This window comes from Mytilus galloprovincialis, chromosome 5 (assembly GCF_965363235.1).
Source record: "Mytilus galloprovincialis chromosome 5, xbMytGall1.hap1.1, whole genome shotgun sequence".
NCBI classification, from domain to species: Eukaryota; Metazoa; Mollusca; class Bivalvia; order Mytilida; family Mytilidae; genus Mytilus; species Mytilus galloprovincialis.
Genome location: NC_134842.1, coordinates 96,536,028 through 96,558,160, shown reverse-complemented (window position 1 = coordinate 96,558,160; position 22,133 = coordinate 96,536,028). Strand labels below are relative to the sequence as shown.

The window sequence follows — 22,133 nt, the reverse complement described above, 5'->3', positions numbered from 1 at the left end:
GATTTATATAGAGCAAGTTAAACTAGGTTTTTTATAACGCTAATAAACAAGACGTCTGAATTACATGAGAGAATTTATATTTTGGAACACAAAAAAGAAGAAAAACAAAAGTCGAAGCCGCAGGTACCTGGATCCGTAAGATAACATGTTCAGAATGTCTGTTTTGTTTGGTAATGTATAAACAATTTGAATGGGATTTAAATAAATGTATTTTGTTGTTGATATATATCTACAATTGAAATAGGTCGACCATATACAGGTATGTAAATATGTATAGAATTTAAACAAACTTCGTATAGGTATTTGTCACAAGGTACATAATATATGTTATGAATGTGTAAAAGAAAAGAAACAGGAAATGACGTCCATGTTTTCTGAAATATTATTGTCAAATAACGTAAAACATAATTCTTAGGAAATCACGATTGAAATAAAAATCAACTGGTAGCTGAACAATATTATGTATACCAAATGATGTTTATATATTTGGTTCATGTGAGTAACACTTCATATTATTTATTTGTTTCATTTTATGTTTTGACATTGTATAGACATTTTTTATATGGACAATTGTTAACAGGAATTTCGACGAAAATCTGGTTATAGTTCTGAAATGTACTGATGTTCTAAAATTTTTCAAGCATTAACATGTTGTTACAAATTACAAAATGAAGAATATTTACCCATAGATGCTCATGAATTATGAACTTTGATTGATTGAAAAATATTTTTTATCATGTTTCCGTGCAAACAAGTTTTATATGGCAGTTTTTCAAAGGATATCGTGTTATGTCATATGGTTTTGAAAAGCATATTGCCTAGAGCTATAGTAGGAGGATTGATATTTCACAAAACATGTTTAAACTCGTCACATGTTTGTGCCTATCCCAATTTAAGAACCTCTAGCCTTTGTTTGTCTTGTATGCTTTTTAAATTTTGGTTCATTTTCATGTTTCGGGCTTTATAATATTTGTGTTTCATTGATATTTGTATTTCTGATAGAACACTTGTGTCAGATTGCCTACAAACATTTTATAATAGATATATTCGTAATGTAGTGTCAATCAGATGTGGATTCTGCAAATTCTTCTATCACAATCTTTAAAATTTTCATGTAATATAAAAAAAAAGTTATGTTTCTTCGCTGTAAACTACACTACAAACCAGTGAAAGTCTGAAATGGCCTATATATGTACTGAACTGATTATTACTCGACCTGTCTGAATTGGTCTGAATTTTACTCAACATTACTCGACCCCAGTCTTAACCATACTCGACTGTTCTGATTTGTACTTGAACCTTATCTTTGGCATAGAAAATAGTCTGAAATGTTCCTCTACCAGTCTGAAACATTCCTAACCCATTCTTGACCTGTATATCAGTCTAAACCATACTCGACCAAAGGTCTGAACAATACTGGACCAGTCTGAACCATACTTGACCACCAAATAACCTCAATATTTTTTTGAACTGTTAAAATAAATTTATTTTTAACTGACATGACAACAGCCACAATAAAATATATACATAAAAACAGATTTTTACATCCTTACATGATTCTCAGAATTATCAAATAAAGATAGTTAAATCAAGTTAACTTATAAAATAATTTATTTATATTTATTCTTAATTATTCGTTTAATTTTAAGAGTTTTGTTAAAAAAAGATTTTCTTTTACCCAAAAACCACACCTATATTGAGGGTAATATAACCTTATTAACATGATTTAAGTTCTTCTTGTTTGGCATGGATTTTTTAAAACTTAAATTGCATCAATTCTTTATAAAAATTACAAATGTTTCATGGTTACATACAATAGTTATATAATTATCTTTTTAATGAGATAACAACAACACAATCAATAAAACTATTTAACCTTATATTAGAATTATATTCATTATCATAATTTGGGTTATACAATCAATAATATATATCAAAAAGGGATATATAAAAAATGAAAGAAATAATAAAATTGTTCTTGTGATTAGTGGTGAAGTATAAAGTAATACCTCCTAATAAACTCATTAAAAAGATCACATCTGGTCAGAGGTATTAAATTCTAAATTGCATTCATTCAAAATTGCAACGTCCTGTTTAACTTAAGTCACTAGGCCTTCGAATTCACTAGACAGGTAATACACGAGTTTAAGAAAAATAGAGTTTTCTTTTTACCTGTAAAACACTCATATACTGAGGTAATTAAACCATACTAAATTGTTTCATAAATGCCAGGTCTTTAATTTTGAAAAAAAATATTCAACTAAATAAAATTTTACTGAAACTTCGAACACATTTCCTTTTTTAGAAGGTTATCAAGAATTGCTTTTGAAGTTTTATTATCATGATTATATTCTTGGTTTTACAAAAAAAAGATGTAATTTTTTTCAATTTATTAAGTTGCTTTACATATATTTTTTTATACATGAATTAATACAAAAAAAAATTTCATTCCATTATCCACTAGACATAATAGCTGTTGTTCAAAACAGATCCTAAAGTGATGAAATACACTAGATAGATACAAAATGTAGGTCAAGGTTGTTTAAGACTTGATCGAGTATGGTTCCGACTAGGTCAAGTAAGGTTAAGACTAGGTCGAGTATGGTTCAGACTAGGTCGAGCATGGTTCAGACTAGGTCAAGCATGGTTCAGATATGTATAAAATGGTTGAGTACTGGTCGAGTACATGTTCAGTCTGTTAAGTATGGTTCAGACTACAGTCGAGTATGATCAAGTAAATTTCAGACCAACTCAGACTGGTCGAGTAAAAATCAGTACAGTTGAGTACAGATATATGCCATTTCAGACTTTTACTGGTTTGTAGTGCTACTATTCCACATGCTTATCCAAGATAATATTTTACAAAAAAATAAACAGATTTTTTTTCGTTCTGTTTATTTTTTGTTTGATTCTTTTTTTTTTTTTTTTTTTTTTTAACTCTTTTAGCTATCTGAAAGCATATCCTTAGACATGTTAGATCTATCTCCTCATATTTTATCTAAAAATTCGTGGTGTGACTTTCTTTTTATCATACAAAATTGGGTTCTCCTTGCATAACCTATACACAATCTGACAATTTGTCACAACTTGAAAAAAAGCACAGTGACACACATGTTTTTGTTGAAAAAAGCATAATATAAACTACAATTTGACAAATTATTAAAAAATTCTATGGATTTTAATTTAGACCCCAATCTACCTTCCGATATTTCGATAATGTCCTGTCAATCAGTAACTCACATTTTAGTGAGGGCTTGCACTTCATATATCCCAGTAAACGTGAGATAAAGGACTTGTCCTACCGAAACTATAATATATATTAATAAGAATATGTTGTGTCAGTGCCAATGAGACAACTGTCTATCCAAGTCACAATGAGTAAAAAGTAAACAATTATATGCCAAAGTACGGACTTCAATATGGAGTCTTAGCTCACAAGCTTGAACGACAAGCTACAAAGGATCCAAAAAAACTAGTGTAAAACAATTCAAACATGAAAACCAACGGTCTAATGTATTTAAAATACCTCGATCGTTTTCTTGATATTGAAACAGATGTAAGACTTCAAAATAGAATTTATGACAAAATTGATGACTTCAACTTTCCAATTGTCAACTACAAATTTTTCAGCAGTTACATACCATCTGTATAATCGCACGCCGTTAACACGTTTTTACTTATACGTTACACTCGTGCATGTTCACACTTTATGGACTGAATAAGCAGAGATATACACAAAAAATGTGCCTAAAAATTGATGACATCACAAGTTGGTTGAATGATTTGTCTATGCCTGAACTGACTTGCGACATGTGTTTGCTGATTAAATCTTTAGATACCAGAAATGTCGTTATCTGTTTTTTAACAGATTTGGTCCTATTCTCGATTTCGACATTTAACATATTGTGGATTCGCAGGGCGCCTATTCCAAGCAAAGCAGGAGGGATGTACTCAGTATACGCACTAGGTCTCACTCCAATTGTAGTTTTTGTGATTGCATATGTTTTTCTTTGTTAAGGTGTAAGTTCGGTAAGGGCCATATTTAGCCCGATTATAAGGTTAATGTTACAAGATATACAATGTTTAGAGTTGAATTAAAGACATGTGAGAGAGTTAAGTATAACTTTTTGTTTCAAAGTTTTGTCCTAAGGCATTGATTTTTACATCCCAAATAGGTCAAGATAAGAGATTTCTAGCCGGATTTCATTCAAATGTAGGACCAGGAAACATAGAGGGCAGGCGTCGACAAACTAAGTAATCAAGTTAGACATATAAAATGTCTGTACAAACATTATTTTAAAATGTCTGTTTTGTCGACGCATGCGCTCTATGCTTCTTTTCCAATAATCAAATGAACATTTACCCATTTTCACTGATTTTTTCGTGAAAATAAAAATGAGTGCTATTTTAGGGCCTTATCGAACCTACTCCTTTGCTTTATCTTTCTAATCGATTTCCGAGATTTGAACACCGTTAGATTACTGTAAATTTGTTATTAGACTCTCATTAATATTCAGTTTTACTAGGTTTATTTGTACGTTGTGTTTTGCTTCCTGTAAGTTGTTTTGTGTGCCTTGTGCCAATTTGAACTCTTACAAACATGTTTGACTCCGCCACATTCTGTGTTTGCCTGTTCCTAGTCAAGAGCAGGTAATTCAGTAGTTGTCACTGATTGAGGTTGTAATATTTGTTTTTCGTTTATTGTTTTAGTATTCATCATACAGTTGATTTTCTTGTCTTATTTGTTCTACACTTTGTTCATCGTTAAATAGCACACGATGACCTAAATTCATATTTCTTTGAGGCAAAACTTCTTTGTCAAACCTATTAAGTAGCCAATCTTAATTGCTTCTTTTCATGATACCACAATCAAAGCATTTCCATTTATTCGCTTGTTTAAGTTTACAAGTAAATACATTCAACCCAAACCAATATGATTCAATACTTTCAAGTAATTCCGCGAAATTACGACCCTATTATTTATTAAATTAAGAAACTCTGCAATAGCTAAGTGCTTTAGAAGCCGAATATATCTTTAAAAATTGATTAGAAACTTCTGTTGGTTGTAATCAACTAGTAATAATGCTTAGTAGTAACCAGGACAATAAAAAATACAACAGTACACTAGCAGAAACCAATTATATAAAAAGAAATAAATGGCAATATCTTTAAAAAAAGAAGTAGATCTCACAAAAAGTTAAATAATTACCTGGTTGAAACTGGATGTATAAACCTGTATATGCACCAAAGTTTGAATACTCTTTGTTTCATCTGAATTCATAAATCAAGTTCGTGATCCTATCGATAACATTTATTAATAATTGAACTGTTTAATCAAGTACTCTCCTATATGGACATTAAAATAAGGAAATACTTAAATTCATCCGGCAATAAGTTTCCTCTTCCTCTGAAAATAATTACAATTGAACTATTTGATTCCTAACCAATGTGTCATCATTTAAGCACGAAAACTGCATGTATATGGCATTAGTCTTAATTACAATTTTGTATTTGAACTGGTTGTGACACACACATTTAAAATAAAAAATACGTATTAGAATTTGATAAAATATATGCTCAACAAACTTTACTTCAACCAATTCATCTGACAATATTTAACTGGAACCTAGAATTTGTATCTAATGAAAATGTGTTGGAAGGACAAAATAGAGACTCAGATCAATATCTGATCACAACTTGAATAAAATCCCCTTTCGTTGAGGTGTTGGAAGACAGCTGTATCTCCGTTTATGTATTTTAATGTTATACAATTCTTATACTTCAAAACAGCTTTTGACTTTTATCAAGGAATTTGAATTCATAGTGATTACTGTCTTTGAACATGCTAATGCAAGAACGAACCGGGTCTTAATTGAACTAAAAGATGACGATTCATTATGGGGATAAGATAGAATTTAAAACCAAGTCGAATAAATGTAATAATTTCAGAACATAGTCCTAACAATTGTCTCTAGTATTCTAGCGCAGTCACATCGTATGCTGAGTTAGGTCTTCGTACGAGATTGAAATGTTTCTTTCGTATTTTAGTCTATAACTTTTAGAGTATAAGTTTCTCTCAGCGTTTGCGTCACAAAGGTTATTATATAGACATACTACTATGTATTGCAGTATTCACGTTATATCTCGCGTCTAACATATCTTTGTTAAACCATGTGTCCATAGTAAACAAACTATCTGAAAAGTATGAAACCTTGGTAGATTACATTTCTTATTGCTGACTACCATATCATAAAAATTAGTATAAAACCGCATACCACAAATATATTTGTTTTGTAATTACTAATACTAGTACCTTGTGTAAAATAACCGTCTTCCCAAGAATTGTCCAAGTCGAACCGATAATTTTACATCATTTACAATATGTTAAATCAAATGATCTGTTTCAACACTATTATCGTGTTGTTAGCTACTCTATGTGAATGATTTCGTAGAATTGTGTCCATATCTAACTTCAAAATTGACATTTGATATATAACAATCATTTCATTAGACATGCTTTCTCCCATTCAAATTGATTATAGAAATGAGAAATGTCCTTATGAAAAGAGTATGTATATTTTCCAGCATCAGTTATGATTGGGTTTTTGAAGTTATGTGTTTTTCCAATAGTTCTTATGGACTTTCAACGACTTCTTGTAGAAGGTAAGTAAAAATGTATGTCAGATTGTGTTTTGCTGATCATTACTATGATTTAAACGTTTTTTGTATTTGTGATACATGCATCTTTCAGGATTGTAGTAATTTTAATACCTTAAGATATGTTACAGTCGTCATTACTTCAAACAAGTAAAAGTCTGAAATGGCCTATATCTGTTCTCAACTAAACTGATTTCTACTCGAACAGTATGAATTAGTGTGAATTTAACTCGACTTTACTCGATCCCAGTCTCAACAATACTAAACTGTAATGCTTTGTTTTTCACCCTTATCTTTGCCATTGAAAATAGTCTAATTTATTACTCGACCAGTCTAAATCAGTCTTAACCCACTCTCGATCTGTACTCGACCATTTTTTTCAGTTTAAACTATACTCGACCAAAGGTCTGAACAATACTCGATCAGTCTTAAAAGTTTGGAAATTTGAACCTCCTGATAATAATAAAATATAAAACATTGTATGAAATCGCCATTGAAGGAATATTGCATTAAAAGATCGCTCATGGCTGGCTGTGTTGGTTTATGATTGTTTTCAATATAACAGCCAGAACGACATAATGCATGTTTTGTAAAATTATCATTAAAACACATATTTAGAATATCTAAGGGATATTCAAAGTCAAAGACAAATTGAAAACTAAATGGAAAAGCACAAAAAGAAAAATACAAACGTATAGTCTACAAAAACTAATATAGAGAACTAAGACTCAACAACACAAACCCCATCATAAAACCAAGGGTAAACGTGGGTGCTCGAGAAGGGTATGCAGATCCTGCTCCAAATGTAGCATTATTGAAAAACAATACCTCCAAAATGTGCTAAATATATTGGTCAATAGCATAGAGATAATGTCAGTTGATGAGGGGCAAATTAAAGTCGATAGAGGACTTTCACTCACTGTAGAAAAAAGATACCAGAGGGACAGTCAAACTCATAGATCGAAATAAATTGACAATGCCATGGCTAAAAATGAAAAAGACAAATAGACAAATAACAGCACAGAAGACGCAACAAAGAAAACTAAAAACTAAGCAATACGAACCCCATGAAAAACTGGGGATGATCACAGGTGCTCCGGAAGAGTGAGAAGATCCTGTTCCACATGTGGCATCCGTCTTGTTGCTCATGTTATTACAAACCTGGTAAATAGTCTAATGATGTAGTTCACATCGTCTTTTTGTCAAAAGTATCAACAAAATTGGTACTTTGCATTCCTTTATAAAATTAAATTTCTGGAATATCTTCCCTAATATGACTAACAAGAAAAATCTTCAAGCAACATATGTAACATATGAATTATCGTTATATCAACGAAGTCTTTCTTACAAAGAATTTCATTCCTGTCTCAGACTTCGCGTATTTCAGTATAGATCTACACAGATTGTATTCTGCTAATTTTCTATCCGAAATGGTAAGAGACATCCCTTTCTAACACTCGAATCTACTAAGAGAAAAAAAAATGTTTTATGAATTGTGGTCATGTAAAGTATTTTTTGTTTTTATATATTTTGGTAATAAGATTCTCGATTAAATTTCTTTTATAATTTGAAAGATACATGTCATAACCGAAATTGCAAATTACTGTAACAAAAGACAGATACTTCTATATGTAGTCGTAAAAGGTAATTCTAGAGAATCTCAACATATTTATATATAGAATAACCGTACATTGTCTCGCAATATAAATGCTATTTGACTACTTAGAAACTGGTAGAAAGCGAGGATGTGCCGATCATTTCTACCTGTTTTAAGCCGAGTACAAATAACATTTATATTGCGAGACACTGTATGGTTATCCTATATATACTGCAACCCTTATAACTGTTCTAAATAAAATATTTAGGGTAAAAACCACCAGTTTGTAATTTGGAGCGGACGACGTAAAATTTCCGCGAACCTGTGTGTTTGATTGACGTCAGAAATAAAACTCTAGGGAAACGCATTGTCAACGTCACAAGCAAGGCAATATACGGTCAGTGACTGTATTTTATATATATGAATATACGGTCAATGCAATTTGACGGAGCAAATAGCATAGTACAGTGTATACTGCAGCTTTGATGCATCTATGACGGATTTAATATATCGATAACTTTCATATCATCACACGTCTTAATTTTATCTTTGGTGGTCATGTTGGTCGACAAGCGGAATCATCGTACACATTTTTGAAAACTGATTGAAATTAATTATCTTTATACAATGTGTAATTTGTCATTACCTGAAGCTGAACCACAAGGTCGATGGTCAATCTTTTTTATTAGAATTAGAAAAAGACAGTTTATTATTTTAACAGGTGAATATGCGGTATGGGTTTTGCTGATTGCCGAAGGCCGTACTGTAACCTATAGTTGTTAACAACTATGTAATTTTGGTCTCCTATGAAGAGTTTTCTCATCGGAAATCATACCACTTCTTCCTAATTTTATACTTCAACAAATAATGAACAAAATCTGTCTTCTTTATATATAACCTTATTACCGTAATTAGGTGTTTTTGAATAATTTATTGACATAGAAAACTTAAACGGTAAATGGATTAACAAATAACTTGTATACGGCATAATTCTTCACTGTGAATGGGTCATTGACGACATATGGGTAGATGCAATCATATGTATTTTGTTTGCAAACGTATGTGCGCACTATGTTTAATTGAATGTCTCTCTGGTATCTTTTGGCCCTCAGTTTGAATATCACCTATCGTTTACGTGTCCAATCTTACAACATTTACAGTCAGAAATCAGAGTAGTTAACCTACGTTCCAACCTATGAACGCAAACCAGAACAAAGATATAAAATCACACGGACACCAAATGAAGCAATAAGTGGTGCTTTAACTACTGGGTACACGCTTTGTTTTAGAAGATATTGAGTTAAACATCGCAACTATTGAACTTGTTTTCAAAGGTTGCTTATATATTTTGTAAAAATTTATCATATCTAACGCCTTGCGTTTATTCAATATGTTTTAGCTGGTTACATTACATGGAAAGTCATGGAAGTACCTTTAGTGTTTGGTGGAGATGCTGTTATACAATGTATGTATCATAACAATCTATCTTGTACTGATCAAATCTTCTGGACATGGACTACCGAGCCAAAAAATGACTTCATCATGACTAACGGTACTCTTTCAGAGAAGTACAAGAATGGAAAAAAATATTTGGAAAGAAAATCATCTTGCACTCAGCATTCCAATCTAGTAATATCCAACTTTAGCGAAATAGATTACAGCAAGAGATACAAATGTGGCATTGCAAATATAAATAGCCGGGAAAGTTCATTTGTGGAGTATCCAAAAGAGGAGATCACTTTCGAAAATATATCATATGAATGTAAGTTTATAACTTTTGGGTGTCTTGGATTCAATCTGATATACGAAGTACACGTTAACTAAACCACGGCACATGTTCGGTTGTAAATATGAAACAGCAGATAATCAGCATGCGTCTATCCAAACAACATTTTGAAGGTAGCGTACAGAAACAAAGAATATCACTCTAATGGAACAAATGAAACCATTTAACGTGACTCATACATAAGGACTTAAACGCGCCCTTTTTTTAATTCGGTAACGCTGTTGTTTACATTCAACCCAAGGATGGGATGTCTATTAAAATTATTGAGTTGTAGGAATAATTGATGTATATCTTCCAATATATCTTTGAATGATATATTTATGAGTACCGATGATTTTACATTTAGAATTCTATAAATAAATTCTTTATGATTTTTACGTGTTCGATGTTTATTTCGGCTCTCCCTTTATCATGAACGCTTCTGTTGAAAATTTGCAAAGTTTACTGAGAACGAATTAAATCTTACCTATTTACACACAATTTTGTTTGTATGACTTTGTCGAATCCGCAATAAGTTTCAAGTTTGGTCCCATGTATTAAAACTTAACGATATTAAAATAAATAAATAACACTTTTAGATAATTGTTATGCAATCTAAGTACCTTATCTAGATTCGACAATACCGATCGAAGTCCAGGGGTGTGAAACATTAGCTATACGCCAAAAAAGGGACCGATATTTAATACCTAAATTTAAATTAGGTAATCTTTGTCTGACTTTTGGAGTCATTAAAGCTAAATTCACACTGCCGATCATATCAACTCGATGATCCCGATTGTCCAAATTTCCACGACAAAGTGCGACCAAGTTCTTGAACGGGCTTGTTTACGACCTTCACGACTCATTAACGACTCCATCACGTCCCAAACCCGACCACTACTTGAATACATATTCGATAATTCCGACCAATTCACGATCTCTACACGATCTTTACTCGACTAGCTAGACCAAATCAACTATACTCGATCTCAGCCTGATCTCGACCATACCAGATCGACTTGATCGTATAGGGGTCGTAGGGGTAGTCTGACATTGGTCGGGTATGTACAATGTCAGTATAAAATAATCTGATTTGTTTTATATCACCCGCTGCAGCGGATCTATAGGAGGCATTAAGTTTTACCCTTGTCCGTCCGTAAGTACGGATACGTACGTCCCAACAATTAGTTTCCGTTCTCTCATTTTATTTTGCCTCAACCAAATTTTATGAAACGCAATACCATAAATAAAACACAGATCAAGTGCTAATTTGGTGGTGACACTTTTACCATTCTTGATTAATGATCGTTTATAACGTTATATGCATGCTGGGGCATTAACGTGTCCAATGGAAACGTTCCCCGTTTTTTTGGTTAGATGCAGTAGTTCACAGAAGGTCTTAGTAAAATTAGCCTGTCCCAAGTCAGAAGCCTCTGGCCTTTGTTAGTCTTGTATGATTTTTAATTCTAGTTTCTTGTGTATAATTTGGAGTTTAGTATGACGTCCATTATCACTGTACTAGTATACATATTTTTAAGGGGCAAGCTGAAGGACACCTACGGGTGCGGGAGTGTTTGGCTACATTGAGGACCCATTGGTTGCCTTCGGCTGTTGTCTGCTCTATGGTCGGGTTGTTGTCGCTTTGACACGTTCCCCATTTCCTTTCTCAATTTTATTAAAAGTACTTACTTGAAAATAAAGCAGTTTATCAAGGTGGTTAGAGCTCAGATAGACAGATTATAGCTGTGACGGAGCTTGAAGAGAGAGCAGAAAACAAACAAAAAAGGGATTGACAGCAAAGGGTGCAAACAAATCTAGATGGTGCAGTGGCATACAAGGTGACCATTTTGTGTGCAGTATAAATAGTAATTACAAAAATACTGAACTCCGAGGAAAATTTGAAACGGAAAGTCCCTAATCAAATGGCAAGATCGAAACTTCCTGAAAGTAAAGTAGGACGCTGCTTTGTTATGGGAGTTTTACTAGTCTTTTTCTTCAAATGAGATTTGTCACTGGATCAGTTAGATAGCAATATACATAAATATATCCATTCCTTTTCCTTGCCTTCTTACAAATTAAGCCTACTGTTTGTGTCATGCATGTGCATATGTATGTAATCAGTATTTTCCATAGATCTGATACCCAGCAGTTGAATGGTTCAAGATATTTCTTTTTGGTGTATCAATGGCAACAATCTGCCTTTTTTACTAATAATATTGCAAAAAGGGGTTAAAGATGTCACATATGTTCCCAAAATTTGGCCAAAAATAGAATTTTAATCCTCTTAGGATACCTTTTCTGAAACTGTTTACATATATTAATCACGAATTCAAATAAAAATCATTTGTCTTTCGTCGCATTTTTTAAAATAAAATTGTATCAAAAAACGTATCAAAAAAGTGTTTGTAAGCATTCGACCGTACAGTGACAAACAGTTGTTAATTTCTGTGTCATTGGGTGTCCTGTGGAGAGTTTTCTCATTGGCAATTATACCACATCTTCTTATTTTTATACTACAAAAATTTCTGGACATACGGAAAATACGGACTGTAAATCAAAAATAGCTTATTAAACAGCTAAAATATAATATTGATGTTCTTAAAAACTAACTTTGAAGTTTAAATTAGTCATCAGCTGTCTAATAATGAATTTTACTGCACAATTACTTTCATATTTTGAAAAATCCTCTGGGGCCAAAATGGAGAATCTACTCCCCTTCCAAAACACCTGAGATCATCCTAGGTTTTATTGGGTTTCGTATTGCTAATTTTTTTAATTGTTTGTGTTATGTTATGTAGACTTCTGTTTGTCTTCTCATCGGTCTTCCTTTTTCGCTATGGCTGTGTTGCATTGGTTTGACCTTTGAGTTAGATTGTTCCTTTGTTATATGTGTTCTCTCTTTTAAGATTTTACACCTCCTTGCAAAAGTACAGACGCGTACTGTAAATGGAGGAATTTGTGTACAATAAAAAATAAATAGTGACAATATATTTTTGCAGAAGCAGAGTTATGATCGTTAATCAGAGCTGATAACCTTTCTAGAGAATCGTGTAGCATTCATGTATACTCGTTTATTGCCGAGTAGAGATCGACGAGTGATCGAAGGTGGTTGCGTAGATATCGGGTATTGGTCGAGTTGGTCTGAGATAAAAGCTGCATTGATCATGAAGCGATCGGGCACTGGTCGAGTTACTCTTGACCTCATATCGTACAGGTTGTCGTTGATCGGGAAATAATCGGCTATTAGTCGAGCGAAGATCGAAATGATCGAGTACTAATCGGTAAACTGTTTGTATTCCGACCAAACTCGATCTCTACACGACCCTTTCTCGATCAATTCGACCGCTGCTCGACGAATTCTCGATCTGTTCTCAAGTGACTTACTTCTCGATCCTTACTGGAATGTTTTTGTCAAAAACTCTCGGGTAGAAAGTCATATCGATCACGACCAAGGTAGACCATCCCGAACATTCTTGTCGATTGAGACGGACCAGTCTCCCGATCGCTTATTTTTTCTTGATCGAAATTAATCGAGTTGGTCTGACCGGCAGTGTGAACCTAGCTTAAGAGACAAAAAAAAAATTATTTATCAATTATCTAGGAATCTCAATACGTCATATCTAATTTATAAACCATTATCCTGGTTTCCGATCTGTGATCTCGAATTGCTGATTCGTTATCTCATTTTCACAATCCGTTAACTTAGATTGATGATCCAGATATCATATAAATGAACTGTTTTTAGGATTTACAATCCATCATTTTTAATTTACAATCCGTTATATCGCATTAACAATCAGTTAAACGGTTTTTAATCGCATTAGTACTCTGTAATCATGAATTACCAATCCGTTGTGTTGTTTTCAATCCTTGACCTCGTTTTCTGAGACCCACTTCCATATAATTCAATTATTTTTTACTGTAAAATCAGCAATATCATTCAATGCAATTCTAGTTTTCATTTTTTTATTTTTATAATTACTTTTTATAGTACTAGTACACGTAGTTGCACATTTTATGTTTTATAGATGCTCCTCCTCAAAAGATGGTATCGACTGTATTGCATTTTAAAGATCAACAAGTGTTTTTCAGTCTAAAGATTGATAAAATATACCCAGTTCCAGAGTGTCAAGCAACATTTGCAGTAAGCATTTCTAATTCAAGATCTTTATTCTAAGAGACACATTCCGACAAACTAGTTTTCATCTATAGCTTAACACTTTTAACATAGTTATCGTATTTGCATTGTACCTTTCTAGTACCATGTTTCCTTTAACATCAATTAGCTGAATTGAGATCATGATAACAGCCGTTTCTTTGACTTTCGCGAATAACAATTAAAAACAATTTTAATTTCTATTATGAAAAATATTACGAATATTTTCCTATATGTTCTCCCATTTATTTGTATTGTAGTCTTGTCATGTAATGTTGTCATTTTAATGTTATATTTAACATTGCCATAAAAGCGAGAGGTATGGCATGCCACAAAACTAAAAAAGTTTTATCATTTGGCTTAATTAGTTCAAGATTTTTGAAATTTGGTTCTGAACTGCTTTTATTACTGTCACATATGGGAACTCGGTGACCAAGAAGTTTAGCTAGTTTATCTACATTAGTCATTATCCTATTAACTCTGAGTTAGTGAGTTTGTCATGTTCATATCGATCCTCTGCAAGATACGTTCGACCCTGATCTAAGTAGACGAGGATTTCCCGTTTACCTGCCGAATATTTGTGTTTTTTCTTGGTACTCCAACGTCCTCCAAAAAAAACAAAATGGCCGCTATGCTATATCCATAGAAGCCTAATTTGTTAAACACCCAAAAGATAACCAAAAGAAGTTATTACAGAATAAATTTTACTTGTGCTTTAAATTTTAATTGTAAATAATTGACCAAATTTTCAAAATACCAACGTAGCTCAATATACCACAACAACCATCAAAATCTGACTCCTACCAACACACTCTGACATACAGAAAAAGAGGAACAGCAACGAAAATGAACGTGAACAAGATAGTCTGACTTCGTACAGAAAAAGCAAAAGACAAGCAGAAATCAACAATACACTTAATACATTGGAAATACAACATAGAAAACTAAAGACTGAGTAACACTTACCTCACAAAAAACTGAGGGTACGCAGGTGCTTCGGGAGGGTAAGCAGATCATGTAAGTAAGGTGAATTCTGCAAAATTCTCTACATAACGCATTATATTATCGTATTATTTAGTGTGATCAAGAAAATAAAAATATGTTACTTCTTTTGTCGTTACTGACTTTAGATCAAGTACTTACAAGATCAGTATAATGTTTTAGTGGTAAATGTACAAAAAGGAAGCAGGATTACAATACTATTTAATACTTATTTTTTTTAATTTATATTGCGATTCGAAGCGCTGGTTTACCAGGCACCTTCGACGCATCTGAGTTGTGTTTTGTTCTTTATGCTTATTTATTTGGTATAATTGTATTTTTTTTTAATTTGTTTTGTCACCCTTTGAAACTTTTCTTTTCGTTTGAAGAAATTAAATTTCAGCACGGAAATTAACTGATAAAATAACCAAAAATCTTACCATTCAGATAACGTAACTATGATTAATGGTTCTCAAGTTGTTGTTTTTATATTCCTATAGGACACTGACGTTACAAATGCATTGAAAGTTCAGAAAATGAAAATTGGATTGTTCTATAATGTTGTTTTTACCTATACAACCTCTGAAATGAGTATGACATCATTTGGAGATCTTTGCATTAGGTGCAATGGAAAATCGAGACAATGGAAAAGTGTAGATCCATTCTGTAAAAAAAAATCAGGTATTTTATTTGACGAAAAATAATAATCTTTATCTTGTTTATTACTTCAATAGTTAACTAAATATATAATAATCGCTGATCTTGAGTCGACGCTTATTGAGAAACAAGCAAGTAAAGTATAAATCCAAACAGGTTTTTTTTCTTTTTTTTTCAGTTTTATACAATTGTAACATGCTGTGATATTTTTAAAAATAAACCCCGAAACATCCCAATAAACTTTATCTTGTATCTGTAATTCAGGGAATGACTTCAAGAAATTTTTCAAGTCTTTATACTGAACAGTGAAGGTAACTGATGATTTTGAAATGGGATAGATCTAAATTAAACGTTTTGAAATGTCGTAGTTTAAATCATACATGATATGATTTGTAAACTGACTTTTTTACTATTATTTTCTCAAAGGGACGGGTCGTAGTAGAATAGGCATCGAAATAATGTTCCCATATTATATAGCCTATTAGAGGAAGGAACATTTAAAAGCTAATGAGACGAAAATGATATATATATATATATATATATATATATATATATATATATATATATATATATATATATATATATATATATATATAATAAAAACATATGTATAGCACTACAAAGACTGATGTACAACAAAATAAATACTGTCTTAAAACTGTAATGGTTTTCTGACGCGTATGCTTAATACAAAATTTGTTAATATGTAACAATGACACCTCTGAATTCTGATTAAAGGAAACTCTCATACTTGTTAAGCTTGATTCCAATCATGTGAATTTGATCATCTTATACCGTTAGCTGCTACATACCTAGTGAACATCAACCACTTTTGGATTATTGTAACAGTGATATTTTGTAAACAAAACTCCTGTGAGACAATTTGTATTTTAGGGGTTGATCGGAACTCGTACTCGTCGTGTAAGGATATTGTATCACAATGATAATCTTAAAGCTTTCAAACTCTCTTGAATTCATTTAACAGAAAACTCTCATTTTAGATAGTTTGCAGCCATATGTTGTTCATTAGACTGTAATTTCGATTGCACTGTATTTCAGGAAGAAATTGGACTTTCCCGTTTTTGTTTAATTTTGTAAGACAGATATCCCAATAGCGTAGTAATTTTGTTTTATCATTACAACATGTACAATGAATGTACATACTCTTTGACTTTTGAGCACTTGATAACTTTATCCCCTTTCATAATTAGAAAAAAATAAAATCACAAAAATACTAAACTTCGAGGAAAATTCAAAACTAAAAATCCCTAATCAAATGATAAACACATCAAGCGAAAAGCATTCCATAGCCATTAACAGTGGTTAAGTAGTGTATTTGTGAAAGATAACAATAATTAAAGAACAGAGCGATATATAACAGTATACATCAATAACACTCGTACTACTACAGAGGATATAAATATACAAAACAATAACTACACGAAAAACTTAAAGTCGAACATTATTCAGGTGTCAATGGTGGAACGTATAACTGATATAAGATATAAAAAAGACCAGATCATTCACCTTCATATGATATGGATATTTCTTTAATTCAAGGAATACATAATCCCATAAATGTCATTAAAATAGCATGATTTTAATGATATGCATATTCATTTTATAACATCTTAAGTTTATACAGACACAAAGTTCAAAAGTTAAGGAATGTTGTTATTTGACAGGTCAGGAAAGAAATATATACACTTTTGACCATGATAACTTTCATGCGCAAGACAAATGTTATTGAACCTTGTCACAAGCCGGACTCAAACTCACAATCTGTAATATTAAAACGCCAGTGATCACTGCAAAGACACGACTTAGGTCATTCGGTTAAACTTCACATGGACCAAATATTTGACTAATTATGTATTCATTTTTGAGATGTTAATTTTAATAAGAAGTTATTTTGCTAATGACATTTATGTTTCAGATTTGACGACGGAAAGCAGTCTTGTTGATATTAGTTCTGTAGAAGGTAAGTGTATCAACTTTTCTTTATCTTAAACATTGTTAAATAAATTTAATTTGTGCTAGATCACAAATCAAATACATATTTTTTTTAAAAACTTCGGGAATGATAGAAATTATATTTGATATATAGTTTTCCATATATAGTGAAAATATTTATAACACTATATAAAATTGATACGTTCGAAGTCTTTTTCTTGATTAATTTTCATTTTAAACGCTCAGAATTGTAAAACCAAAGACAAAAAATTGTAGGGGCATGTATGAACACAATTGACATAAACAAAAAGCCCAACCAAAATGAGATTAAATTATCTGAGAAAGAAGAGACCTCATACACTAATAAATTTGCCTATTTTCAATTATTGCATTTATGAACAATATTTGCATGATGTGGGAGATCTTGTTAGTGTAAAATGATATGATTTTGATAACAAAAATAACACTTTCTTACTTTTCAAGAGCTTTTCTGAATTTACCATCATACATTGGAAGCCAAGAAAGTACTCTACCAATATAACCATACGAACGCCAACAATCACTTTTGTGTTAGTTATACCTGCGAGAAGTTAAAATATATTAGCAGTGGTATTAATTAAGCGCAAATATAAAAGTATCATTTATCAAATGGTGTCTTGGAATCACTTATCTGGGTTAATTTTTATCAGGAACGTGCAAAGCAAAAACTTTAAAGCCAGGGATATTCGTATATATATATATTTATATACTTCAAGTTCTATATGAGCAATATATTCAAATGTGACCTACACTAACCAGTTCTATATAAGGTTAAATTGCCTGAGATAATTTGAACAATAATTCTTTATAGTTTCTATACTGGCAACTATATGGCTAAAAAGAAAAAGACAAACAGAGAAACAATAGTATACAAAACACAACGTAGAAAAATAAAGAAACACGAACCCCATAAAAAAATTAGGGTGATCTCAGGTGCCTTCGCTTAAAATCCGTATCTTACAAACAGATATCTCATTTCTATGAATAGATAACTTAACCTGATACACCAATACTTTTTATAAAAAAAGAAGATGTGGTATGATTGAAAATGAGACACATATCAACAAGGACCAAATGACACAGAAATTAACATCTATAGATCACTGTACGGTCTTCAACAATGAGCAAACCCCATACTGCATAGTCTACTATTAAAGTTCCAGAAATCACAAACAATTCAAACGAGAAAACTAACGGCCTTATTAATGTACAAAAAAATTAACGAAAAAAATAGGTAACATAGAAACACACGATAACCATTAAATGAGATGCTACTGACTTGGGACAAGCACATTAGTAAAAACCGTTTGCTAGAAAATATGTATACTTGGTATGATGTCTTTTCATAATTCATTCCTGAAATAACTATATCGGTAGCTTCATTTGACAATTGCTATGGAAATATTAGGAATGTTGACCAAATTTGTTAGTTTGGAACTATGAAAACTGGTGTACATAATTCCTCTGGGTTCTATTTGAAGAAAACTCTCATACTTGGTAAGATTAGTTCCAATCATGTGTAGTTGATTTTTTTGCCGTCTTTCTTTTATTACAATTGTGACAATAGTCTTTGAACTTTAACCATTTTTGCAAAACTGAGACAATTTGAAAAGAATTTCTGAAACCCGTTAAGATTGTTTGTCATAATGTGTGGTAATCAAAATATACAGTCATTTTACTTAAACTGTAATAATGGGATATATATTAACCAGCATGTGACATGTTTTGATATTGTATCGGATTGATAAACTTTCAAACACAAACTCTGTTAAATCCATTTAAAAAAAACTCTATTTTTTGGCAGGATGATTTGCTTCCTTATGTTGTTGACTTCTAGTTCAATAAACTGTAGTTTTGATTTTGACTGTATTTCAGAAAGAAATTGGACTTTTGCTTTGTGTTAAATTGTGTACAACAGTGTCATCATCTTGTTTTAATAATAACAATAAATGCTTATATAAAGATATGCTGAATGTATATGTACTCTCTGATGGTTGAGCACCTAATTACTTTGTCCCTATCATACCTTAAGTATTCCACAGACACGGGTTTATCATACAGTTAACATGTTTTAAATTGTGGTAGTGTATTTGTTGAAGAGTATACATCAATACCACATCCATCAACGATATAACTATCAAAACAACAACTACAAAAACTTAAAGTCGCACAATATACAGGTGTAAAAGGTGGAAAGTATAACAGATGTAAGATATACACAATTACCCTTTCATGCACCTTCATATGATGTGGATATTTTTTTAATTTCAGGCAGTAAAACCCCAGATTTGTCATTCAAGTTGCACGATTTTAATGATATTCATATATAATACATAAGATCTAAAGTTTATAAAGACAAGAGTTCAAAAGTCCAGGAATGTTATTTAGGATTGCGGATCAGGAAATAATAAATACAAGTTTGACCGTTGACTCTGCACATTTTATTCCCCTTTAGATTAAGATAATTATCATGAGATATGGAAAATAACAAAACTAGTCAACTATAAACGCAAAAGTGGGACTTAAACTCACAACCATCAGTATTGACAGGCAAGTGATCACTGCAAAGGAACATCAGAGACCACACGGTCAACCTTCACATTAGACCAAACATTTGCCTGATCATTTATATCATGTAAACATTTTAGATGTTTATTTTAATAAGAAATTGTTCAACAGTGAACATTCATGTTTCAGATTTGACGACGGAAAGCAATCTTGTTGTTAGTACTGTAGAAAGTAAGTATATCAACTATATTTATCTGAAATAAATTTAATTGATGCTAGAACACAAATCAAAATGAATATTTAAAGCTTGGAAAATGATATACATTATATTTGATATATGTTTTTCCATATATAGTGAAAATAGATATAACACTATATAAAATTGATGCATCCGAGTGTTTTTCTAGATAATTTTTGGTTATGAACGCTCCAAACAACAAATTCGAAAGCCAAATATAAAACATTGTTGAGGACATTAATGAACATAAGGGACATTAACGAAAAGCCTAACCAATATGAGAATAAACTATCTGAGGGAGTAGGAACCTCATACACTAATAATTTACTTATTTATAATTAAAACATTGTTGTGACGTCATTCTATTGTTGAACCCGTTCTGTAAGAAACCATTATGTTACCTTTAATTGTCCAATAGTTTTAAGAATAACCCTCATCTTTCTTTAAAATATTGGACAGCTGAAGGTAGCAATATTGATTCTTACAGGTACAAGTTCAATAACTGTTTAAAAAAACAATCAATTTCCATTTTTTTTCTTCGTGTCAAAAAAAAAAAATAACAACGAAAGAACAAATGACAATTACACAAACTACTTTTTATTAAAGTCACCTTTCAATACATAAATGTTGTGACTCATCAAGACAGTTTCTTGAGAGATGAAAAATCACTTACAAATTGATTTTAACACTGCCAATACTTATTTAACAGCCATTTTTCTCATGTTTTGGGTTATCTTCTCTATCAACAATTTGGTTGATAATGCTCGTTGTAAGTTTTATTTTTATTGCTTTTAGGTAATTCTTTTTCCAAAAGATTTATCGTCGTCCATCTCTGGATATCAAAATCGACCTCTGGTGTTGCTCTTATTCTTCCTAACATCATTTTTAGCTACAATTAACATAAAAATAAATATAAAAGAATGCTTCTTACTTTCTTGAAAGTTTATGCTGCAATACAAGGACCACAAGTAGAATAATTATATAATAATAATCAAGAGAAAATCGTTCAGATGTAGTAAATGTTTTACCAAGTGTTGATGTGCAAGCCACATATTGTTCCTTGGGCAAAATAACTATAATCAAGAATTTGAACAACAACCTAAACCTTACGCTGTGCACAAAGTGCAAATTATCAAGAACTTGCTTCATGAACTACGGGACTACAAAAGTTTTTTCTATACTTATCTAATGATTGATTTTTTCTTAATCTGATAGTATTCCTTGAATAGGAATATATTGCAATAGTTACATTTTGCTTATCAACGACGATGATCTTGGAATCAAAATTAATGAACACGTTATCGCAGGTTATCTGTTAAACATATCATTCGATTCGCACGTTGTTCGTAGTGATAGTTTTTTTCGAAACTGATGTACTCTCTTGAAATTAACCTAAATTCCATCATTTGATTGTTACATACGTTTTGGACAGTTTGTGATTGTATTATATAAATTGGAACATAAAACTGTTTCCTGCAATGAATTGATCGAAAAAAGGGTGGATTCTTTAAAGTATTTTACTATATACATGATATATAACATCAAAATACGAATTCAATTGTTGTTTTTTTTCCATTGTTAT

General features: G+C 31.6%; 1 protein-coding gene across 1 annotated transcript; it reads left to right on the top strand.

The window, feature by feature from the left end:
- Positions 1-358: 358 nt before the first annotated feature.
- On the top strand, positions 359-21,061 carry LOC143074215 (uncharacterized). Its single transcript, XM_076249764.1, has 8 exons — positions 359-495; positions 6,586-6,663; positions 9,654-10,016; positions 14,048-14,163; positions 15,657-15,837; positions 17,750-17,794; positions 20,503-20,544; positions 21,039-21,061. Exons 2-8 carry the CDS (start codon positions 6,594-6,596, stop codon positions 21,059-21,061), a joined length of 840 nt encoding a protein of 279 aa, XP_076105879.1. The 5' UTR covers positions 359-495; positions 6,586-6,593.
- Positions 21,062-22,133: the final 1,072 nt, after the last annotated feature.

What these genes read in the sequence shown, in the direction of transcription:
- LOC143074215 (XM_076249764.1), top strand. Translation starts at nt 6,594, where the DNA reads ATGATTGGGTTTTTGAAGTTATGTGTTTTTCCAATAGTTCTTATGGAC. An exon ending in TGATATTAGTTCTGTAGAAG is followed by an intron (nt 17,795 to 20,502) that starts GTAAGTGTATCA and finishes TTCATGTTTCAG; the next exon opens with ATTTGACGACGGAAAGCAAT. An exon ending in TGTTGTTAGTACTGTAGAAA is followed by an intron (nt 20,545 to 21,038) that starts GTAAGTATATCA and finishes TGATTCTTACAG; the next exon opens with GTACAAGTTCAATAACTGTT.